Source organism: Phragmites australis, chromosome 16 (assembly GCF_958298935.1).
Source record: "Phragmites australis chromosome 16, lpPhrAust1.1, whole genome shotgun sequence".
Taxonomy (NCBI): domain Eukaryota; kingdom Viridiplantae; phylum Streptophyta; class Magnoliopsida; order Poales; family Poaceae; genus Phragmites; species Phragmites australis.
Genome location: NC_084936.1, coordinates 4,343,174 through 4,352,682, shown reverse-complemented (window position 1 = coordinate 4,352,682; position 9,509 = coordinate 4,343,174). Strand labels below are relative to the sequence as shown.

Genomic DNA, 9,509 nt, shown 5'->3' with positions numbered 1-9,509 from the left:
AGTGATTATGTGACTGAAAGTGATTCTCTAGTGATTCTTTAAAATAAAATATATGAAGGAAGTGATTCTGTACGGGAAGTGAATCAGGGGAAGCTGTTTTTTTCAGCTCCCCAACTTCTAGTTTATTTCAGAGAATCACTCCCATGGCTTTCACTCAGGGAGCTAAAAGCTGAAAGCTGCTATTTGGCAGGGCTCCCCTTGATTCCAGCCAGGAAGCTGCTCTGAAAGCTCTGCCAAACAGCCCCTAAGTGATTGATCATTTTCATCATCTAATAGCTTCTCTCTTTTGCGAGGTATCATCTAAAAACTAAAATAGCTAGCTGCATTATTTTTATACCCTCTAATTGATTTAATTGAGCATCTTACACTACACCCTTGAAACATATTAACACTTCGTTAAGGACTTGCTTGTATATAAAAACTCTTCCCTCAAATGCAATAGTTACTCAGTAGCTCATAGTAGTTGAGGAGTTTAGTTGTTGTTGAGATGTACTATTGAGTTACTCAGCATGTTTGCAGTAGTTATTAGTAGTTTAGAATTTAGTAGTTTTAAGTCATAGTATAATTATTAGTAGTTTATGTCAGTAGTGTTAGTAGTTGTCAGTAGTTGTCAGTAGTTTGTTCAGTAGTGTTAGTAGTTGTTTAGTAGTTTTATGTTATAGTAAAAATATTCAGTAGTTTATGTCATTAGTGTCAATAGTTACCGGTAATATCAATAGTTTGTTCAGTAGTATCAATAGTTTTTGTTCAGTAGTTATCAGTAGCTAGTTCATACCGTAGTGTTAGTAGTTTTGTTCAATAGTATCAGTAGTTCTAAATCATAGTAAAATTGTTAAGTAGTTGTGTTAGTAGTTGTCAATAATTATCAGTAGTGTTAATAGTTTTTGTTCGTTAGTTTGTTTCAGCAGTTGCCAGTGAAGGTGATATGCCCTAGAGACAGTCATAGAGATGATTGTATCAAGTCTATGTTTATGCACTTACGAATAATATTTTATTTCAACAATGACTATCATTTACATTGATTAGTAAGTATGCAACTTGTTTATGAAACTCTTTATTTATATCATGATGGTGTTCTAAATTGATCTCTAGGCGCATATCATTGTGATGATTTATAAGACCAGTACATATATTGATTAATGATCATATTTCACGGATCACAGGTATAGAGATACTGAATCAATAATATGGACATTTATGTTAAAAAAAACATGATGTTGGATAGACCCACCTTGAGATACTGCTGGAATTATTATTTATGATGGGTCATCAGTTGTTATCTCAAATAGTATACCTGCAGGATCCTTAGACCTAAGATTGCTATTGATTCCTAGAATGTGTAGTGATATATTTTGGGGCTGTTAAACACTACTCTGTAACTAGGTAGTCGTAAATGTAGTTTTTAGATTTATCATTAAACATGTCGTAGGATATGAACGATCAAGATAGAATTTGCCTCTACTTGATAACGGGAGAGGAGATGTCTCTGGGCCCCTCAGTATCATTTGATAAGAAAGGGTATGGCCATACCAATGTGATTAAAGAGTTCATCATGATTTTGATAATCCACGACTCGATTGAGTGAATGGTCAAGCTATCACAAAGGGTGGCATGTATCTCACCTTGAGCTTGACTGGTATCATGAGGCAAAGGGATCGGTACATGTGTATATCAAGGTTTGGCCGATATGATATTTGTGTATACTCGAAAGTTGACATGTCCGCTAGGTATCGCTATTGATTTCGGTTCGGAAAGGGTTTCTGAGTCGTAGCCATTTGTGCATAAACATAATGGGTCATATACTTAATGGGATGAATCAAGACATATGGATTGGATTCGTGTATGGATTTGATTGGATTGTGATCTACGAGGAGTTAGAGTCCTAAATGGCTTCCAACGTGAGAGCCTATTAGCGAGCTCTATATAAGGAGAGGCATGCAGAGGTGAGCCACTCCGAAACCGTAGCCGCAACCCTCTATACGATCTTCCAAAACTCTAGCCACGCGCATGGTGATAGCACACTGATGCACGGCGATCCTGTCCAGTACGTGTGGATACCATAGAGGTACTGCTGCTATTGCGGGGCTGATCTCCTCGGCGTGATGATCACGATGTTGTTGCTTGATTGGTCGAGGAACACGACGTAACCACTCAGAACTGATCGAGAACTCGACACACCTACTCAGAGCTGGTCGAGGAACTAGTCGAGGAGCACGACCACCTGTGCGGAGCTGGTCGTGGAGTTGATCGAGGAGCGTTACGTGCACGACGTTGTATCGGTCTACTCCAACTCTTCTTCCGCTGCGATGTGTGCCTAGTAATAACGATATATGATCTCCTACTAGCATGGTTTTCTGAGTGAATGGAGTATAATTTTTTATTTTAGGCTAGTGTAGCCTATGCATTCCCCAACAGCTAGTAGTTGATTAATGCCCCCAGTGGTCAGTAGTTTCTAGGAGCATTAGTAGTTACTTAGTAGTGTCAGCAATTTTTGTTCAGTAGTTATTAATTAGTAGGTTGTTAAGTAATGCCATGACAGTGTTAGTATTCAGCAGTGTCATGGTAGTGTCAGTATTTAGTGGTTTTCGGTTTTGTGCATGTGTGCGTATTGTACTACGCGGATTGCTAGTCGGCTCAGAGGCACGATCACATGGGGCTGGCGCTGTGTGGCCTGGGCGTGTCAACCTAGCACGCGGCCCAAGTTGACGTGGCCCAAGCAAGGTGTCCTCAACCTCAACCAACAGGACCCAGCGGGGTGAGTTGGACTGGTGGGGGTGAGTTGGGTTGGGCAGGCATGCAGCTAGGGGCGTGCGGGCAAGTTGGGCTAGGGGGTGAGGGTGGGTTGGGCGAGTTGGGTTAGGGTGGGGTGGGCTAGATGTAGAATAGCACTACCGTATGTACATACATATATACACACATATATATATTTGTATATGTATATTGTATATATATTATGTGTCTAGGCTCAACTCTAGTTATTGTTGTGCCACCGCTAGTTACAATCCAAAAATAGTAGAGTTACAATCTGCGAGCTAGGGAATTACAACTAGATATAAATAAAAAAATTGAGTTGCAATTGCGTTATGGATGAACGTAACTCCTTACGAATTCTTTATTTAATGAGGTACAACCTAAGAAATATGATTGTAATTATATATATTAATTGTAACTGGTTGTAACTCATTAGCTTCTCATGTTACAATTATGTACTTCTGGACGCACGGTTATAACTGGTCTGCCTAGCGGATTGTAACTAATAGTTTTTTAGTTGTAACTAAGGTGTGAGCAGTGGTAAACTATAGTACATCTAGCCACAGAATAGACTCGCTATATATATATATATATATATGTATATATGTATAAGTATATATGTGTTTGTGTCTTGTACTTCGGTCTTTTTCTATCCTTTTACTAAAATATACTTATCTCGTTCAAGAAAAAAGTTCTAACGATCTTTTCGTACTACTTCCCCATTTACAAATACTTGTCATGTTGATCTATTTTGTTGTCCACCAATACTTGTCATCCTATGTCTCCCAAACGCGATTTCCAAATTTCTTTCCAAATACTAGTCTTCTGAAACCGAAAGCAGAATGTGCATGTGTCCAGGACGATAACGGCAAGGCGCAACGCAATTGGCATGAAGGGCAGGTGTAACAGAAGCATATGCCTCTGTCCTGCTGCTTGCGTGCCTGCCTCTGAATGATTGATCATATTCTTTTCAACAGCAACAAAGGCTATAAATTTGCCCCCGGCAGCCTGAAAGCAACAACTTCACAGCTTCACTTCCTTGACCCCTTGCTCCCTCTGCTGGTCGGCTTCCATGTGTTCTTCAGGCACTGAAAGTGAGAGTTGGAGAAACACAAACTGGTTGATGCATGGTCAGACATGGTCACTGCTCAGCTTGTTTTTCTCCAATATCTCACACTCAGTCAAGGGCTTGATGTCTGGGTACACTACCACATATGAGCAGATTAGTCAGGACTATGGACAAGATATAATACATGTGCCATTTGAAATGAGGGTTAGAGGGAACTGAACCATCAATGATGAAGAAAAGAGAGTGAGGGTTGGTTCAGTTTCCTCTAATATCTCACCTTGAATGGTCCATCCATCTGGAACACGATTTTAGACTGATACAAATGATCGAAACGTAAGACCAGAGGAAATCGAACTCCAATCAGGTGCATAGTCCAGTTTCAGGTTGTTTATTTACCTGCAATGTCTTGATTTACAATTGTTGAATTACTTGTTGTATTGACACTCCAGCAGGAAAGGATGATCACCAGATACTGCAGGTACATATCAGTCGTGCTTCATGCTATTGACCCCATCATCATCTTGCAAGAATTTTCTTTGATGCAACTAGGAGCGGGATCAAAATCTCAGGCATAAATGCTGCAACAGATGCACATAATTGCAGAATTGCCTTGATTCAAAATACAGGCCATATGACATCCCCTTGCAGGAGTCTTCCCAAAGTGTTCAGAAATTTCTCCTGAGCTCTATCATGTCAAGCTTCTAAAAATACTTGCAAATGCCGCGTATCTGCTACCACATTTCAGACACTTTTCCTTTAAAAAACATTTCAGACACATGAAAGGCAAAACCTTTGGTTGTAGGCCTTATAATCTTGTAAGCATTTGCTTTTGTGTAACTTGAGAAGAATACAGATCCGGGGCATAAATGTAGTTGCTCTACTCATTGAGGTGCTAAATGATACATTACATATACATATATTACAGAAAATTTGTGAAGCTTCCAAGGAAAAAGTGGCCTCTCTTTTTTGCTGGATCGCCTTGATGATTACGCAGGCATAGATATCTTGATCATTCATGCCTATTGTCACAAATTTACAGGTATGATTATCTGCAGAGTGAGTGGCAGTAAAGCCTTTCAAGGATGATGTATCCTATGTTTCCGAGTATATACAACCGCTAAGTGTGTGGAACCAACTCAAATGAAAAACACCTCAACTCAATAATCCTCGAGCAATGCATCCAAGTGTTTCCTCCTCGCGGCATGCTTCAGCTTCTCCATCGCGATGAGTCCTACTTGCCGCACACGCTCCCTCGACAACCCAAACCTGGACAATATAATTTCCATGCCAGGATTAGAACATCATATGACAAGAAATTATCTGCAAATTGTCTTGGCTGTGCTGATGATACGGGCAGACTGCGTAAGCCCATTTCAGAACCTTTTTAGATGAGCAAATAGATTTGGTTACAGATATAACAATGCGAACTGATTGTTCTTCATCAGTCAATACTTAAGAAGACTAAATACTTACTGTCTGCTAATATCCTCCCATGTATGGCACTGTTTTCCTATGCCATGATACAACCGAATAATGTCCCTCTCACGCTCATTGAGAGTAGAATTTATAAGACTGTTGACTTCCTCCTGGCATCAGCAGAATGTTTATGTTAAATCAGATTTGGAAGTGTCTTAGAAGGACCATCTTTAATTTGCTAGGCACGTCAGAAACAAAACGATGTATTTCTATGTGAATACTACGGTAGGGCCATGAATTGCAACCAACAATGGGTATTCTCTTCAGAAGAACATTAGTATGCGTACCTTGAGATACCCCTCCTCAAATCCGTGCCATGGATCATTTGCGACGTTTTGATCCTCTATATACTGAATATGAGGGTGGGGGGGGGGGAGCAAAGTTAGTTTATGACATATAGCAAGAAAAAAGATAGAACAGTGTTTAAACTTTTAAATTTGTTAATAACAACTTACACTGTGGAGTGTCTCGCCAGGTAAGCCATTTAAGGAGGGGAATGCCTGTTGATCCAGTGAAAGAACCTTGTTCACAGCCTGCATTTGCAACCAGGAAAATGTATTTTTAAGAATGGCAGAAATGTCAAGTATCGTTAAGTAAAAGTAGTTCCACCAAGTAAGATAAAGAAGTTTTACCTCTGTAGCGTTATGTACTTTCTTTTCTGATATATTGAGCGACTCTGCGATGTTCTGAGGGCCATCACAAAAGTTAATAACAACCATCAGAGAATTAAGTTTGAAATTTCATTTTTTGTAAAAAAGACATAGGAAATTTCAGATAAATTAACAAAAGCATCATGTTGATAACGCAGAAAATCGTAGGTCAAATACATTGCAGTTTGTTAAAACAAAAGTAGAAAAAGATCACATCTATATAGCCTCCTCACCTCTATTGTTGGAGCAATTCCCTGATCTTCCAACGCATACTTTGCACCACGAATCGCGATCAGCCTCTCATGCAAATAAGTAGGAAGCCTAAATGTTTTTGAGTTCTCAGCCAATGCTCTTGAAACGCCCTGGTAAGAAGCAAATGAATGGAAGTCTCAATTCAGCTATGGTCTGATTAGGTCGGAATAGCACAAAAATATTAGTTGCTCCTAACCATCTGTATGAACACGAAGTACTAATGAACTGAGAAAACTTGCTCACCTGACGAATCCACCAGTATACATAAGTGGAAATCCTAAAGCCTCTTGAGGCATCAAACTTTTCGATCCCACGGAGTAGCCCTATCAGACCACCCTGCAAAATTAATGGAGGTTACAAGACATGTCATGTTCAAATATTTATTTCGAGTACGCCAACTGTCCTAGTGCAACAAAGAGACAATTAGAATAAGCAGGAACAACTCAGATGATCAAATCAACATAGCTTATGTCAAACTGTCAATACCTGAATAAGGTCTGCCAACTCGACACCGAGGTTGTCATACTTCTGGGCAATGGATATGACCAAACGGATGTTGCTCATTGTTAGCATTTCCCTCGCGAGAAACGACTCGCGCATCCTTGTTCGCAGCTCGGGAGGTGATATCCGTAGCGATTGCGCCAGCTGCTTGTATGACGGCTCATTCCCCAATTTCTCCTTCAGCCTGAATTCAGAATTGAGGCAGAGGTCAACCAAAGAGGGAACTGAAATTCCTCAGCAAACTACAATAGTACATTCCACTATTCCAGCATAGCTATCTAGATTTAGACAGAACCTGTAACATATCGTCAACTAAAATGCAGAATGACAAGTAATTTCACTGATTCGGCAAGCATATGCACATTCCAATTTTCTGGCTCATTGCATTTTTACTATGTTGATAATGCAGACACTCTGGTTTTGAAGATACCATGTCAATTTTCAAGTGTTGATATGGCGTTGCGAGTAAAGGGCAGTTTTTTTTAATTACTTTGATCTTTGGTGCTGGAGCCAGATGCCATCCTTGATCTTCTTGGAGAGTTGGACGACCTGCTTGTGCGTGAGGAGCTCCTTGCTGACGGTGCCCCGGAGGTAGATCCGGTTCCGGCTCTGCATCAGCTCCGGGCTGATGCTCACGCTCTTCCGCCCAGCTCCCCGCCGCCGCCCGCTAATCCGCCTCTGCCGTGCCGACAAGCCCGACCGCGCCACCACCACCGTGGCCCTGCTAAGGCTCTTCTCATTGCCGTCGCCCTCCTCCTCCTCGGTGGAGGAGATGTCGTCCTCGAAGGGGAGCTTCCACTGCTTCTCGAGCATCGATCGCTGCAGCAGCACGATGGCGTCGAGGGACGACTCGAATTCGTACTCCGACTCCGGGGTCAGCTCCGCGTCAGCCGGCGCCGAGGGAGGAGGAGGCGGTGCGAGGGCGGGCGCGGAGTGGTTCCTGAGCGCGCGGATGGCGTGCGCGCGGGCGTGGGAGGAGCCGCCGCCGATGTGGGGCGAGGAGGAGGGGCGTTGCGCGACGACGGTGAGCTTGGGCGCGGCGGGGGCGAACTGCAGCGCGGCGGGGTGGGCGTCGTCGGTGGGACCGAAGGAGGTGGTGAGGAGGCGGTTGCCGGCGCTCAGCCCGATCACCGCCGGCGTCGCCGTCATGGTGCCCACTTCACCTGCGTGGCCGTCGTAAGCAATATATACATATATTATCGAAAGAGATAGAGAACGAATCAACAAACGCCGGCGTTACCTGCCCTGCGCGACCGAGGCGGCGGGGGCAACGAGGAAGAGACGACGGAGCAGCAGCGCGCGGGCGGCGGAGACAGCAACCAAGAACTGAACTGAGCCGAGCCTAGGCAGGGGAAACAAGAAGACAAGTGGAACCGAGGAAGTTATGGACACCACACGCCGAGAGAGAGAGAGAGAGAGAGAGAGAGAGAGAGTTAAAAGAGGAGAGAGGGAGGTGCTGGTCCGCTAGTGTTTTACAACAAGTACTCGGGGACTCACGGAGGTGTTACTGCGGCATGCATGGAGGTGGGGAATGCTCGGAGTCGGGGAGGGAGAGGATAGGGTGGGGGGAGCGTGAGGGCGGGAGGCCATTGGTGGGCGGGAGATATTGTGGCTGCCCCTCGTCGCTTTCCTCTTCTCTTCGCTGCCTGCGGTCGCGCCTCCGCCACGAGATCGCGTGCGCCTCTGGCCCGCCACGCCAGTGCCATGGAGGGGAACAAAAAGATCGCTGCCTCCACGCGTCACGCGGACAGCACACTACACAGATTTTATTTAAATTTTCTTTTTCAATATTTGCAAAACTACACGCCCATTTGAAAAAAATATAGCAAATGTAATCTATTGTCGCCCGTTGGATGGGTGATATCTTGTTGTCGCCCTTCCAAGAGGCGACATCTTCTAGGGTTTGCTGGCTGTTGATTTAGGGTTTCGTCATGGTCGTTTTGGTTTGCGACAGAGTTAGCGTCGTCTGTGTATCGCCATTTGGTGTTTTCGAAGTATTTAAAAGTTTGTTGCCATTTGATGTTTTTGAGATATTTTTTATGTGTAATTGTCGAAAAAGGATGGTTGAATGCGGTGATTTTAATCGGAGCTGCAACATACACGATGGCATATAGGGTACATGATCCTTCTAACCAATCTATGTATCACCTCTAAAACTAGCATATCTTAGGGAATGTAAACAATATGATTACAACATTAAGTACATCTACTAAGTGCAATATAGGTACTTTCCTTTCCTCGCAGCTTTCGGTCCTACCTCACACGCCTGACGTGCCCTTTCGCGTTTCCTCTCCCTCTCGACCTCACGGGCCTCCTCCTTTATGCGGTTCTACTCCTCGCTCATCTTCTGCTGCTCCTTCTGAATGTGTTTATGTGTAGCCTCCTTCCTCTCGGCAGCTTCCATTTCATAGAATCATCTCTGAGCGACCTGGTGTTGATTGTATGGAGGAATACATCTGTTAGCGACTACTCAGTATCCAGCTATTGTACAAAGTCACATAGTTGTGGCGGAGACTGCAACAGAGGCCAAAATGTTTAGCCATAAATCACAGTTTTATTTGAAGTAGTTTGGCTAGAAGTGTTTATCTGACGGCGATAACCACCATGGAAGTTGCACTGGGGTGGATCGTACTCATAGTCCGGATACATGAATAATCTCCTTGCATAGGTGTCAGAGATTCAGTGTACTTCATGACCCTACAAAGTTCTCCACACCAGCATATGGATACTTCGACCCTAGCATGCATAGTATCCGGTAAGTATTTCTTGGGGAGAGGATCAAACTCCATTGTAGTAAGAGTTTTGGAGGT

The 9,509-nt window shown here is 43.4% G+C and overlaps 1 protein-coding gene across 1 annotated transcript; it reads right to left on the bottom strand.

Annotated features, from left to right (window-relative positions):
* Positions 1-4,678: 4,678 nt before the first annotated feature.
* Positions 4,679-8,314, bottom strand: LOC133895485 (RNA polymerase sigma factor sigA-like). The gene is made up of 11 exons (XM_062335825.1): positions 8,197-8,314; positions 7,940-8,041; positions 7,190-7,862; positions 6,685-6,883; positions 6,442-6,534; positions 6,180-6,308; positions 5,929-5,982; positions 5,752-5,829; positions 5,584-5,646; positions 5,294-5,406; positions 4,679-5,086 (listed from the first exon to the last, which is right to left on the bottom strand). The coding sequence occupies exons 3-11, from the start codon at positions 7,846-7,848 to the stop codon at positions 4,978-4,980; spliced, it is 1,497 nt and encodes a 498-aa protein (XP_062191809.1). The 5' UTR covers positions 7,849-7,862; positions 7,940-8,041; positions 8,197-8,314; the 3' UTR covers positions 4,679-4,977.
* Positions 8,315-9,509: the final 1,195 nt, after the last annotated feature.

What these genes read in the sequence shown, in the direction of transcription:
- LOC133895485 (XM_062335825.1), bottom strand. Translation starts at nt 7,848, where the DNA reads ATGACGGCGACGCCGGCGGTGATCGGGCTGAGCGCCGGCAACCGCCTC. An exon ending in AAGTACATAACGCTACAGAG is followed by an intron (nt 5,830 to 5,928) that starts GTAAAACTTCTT and finishes TTGCAAATGCAG; the next exon opens with GCTGTGAACAAGGTTCTTTC. An exon ending in CTGGCGAGACACTCCACAGT is followed by an intron (nt 5,647 to 5,751) that starts GTAAGTTGTTAT and finishes CCTCATATTCAG; the next exon opens with TATATAGAGGATCAAAACGT.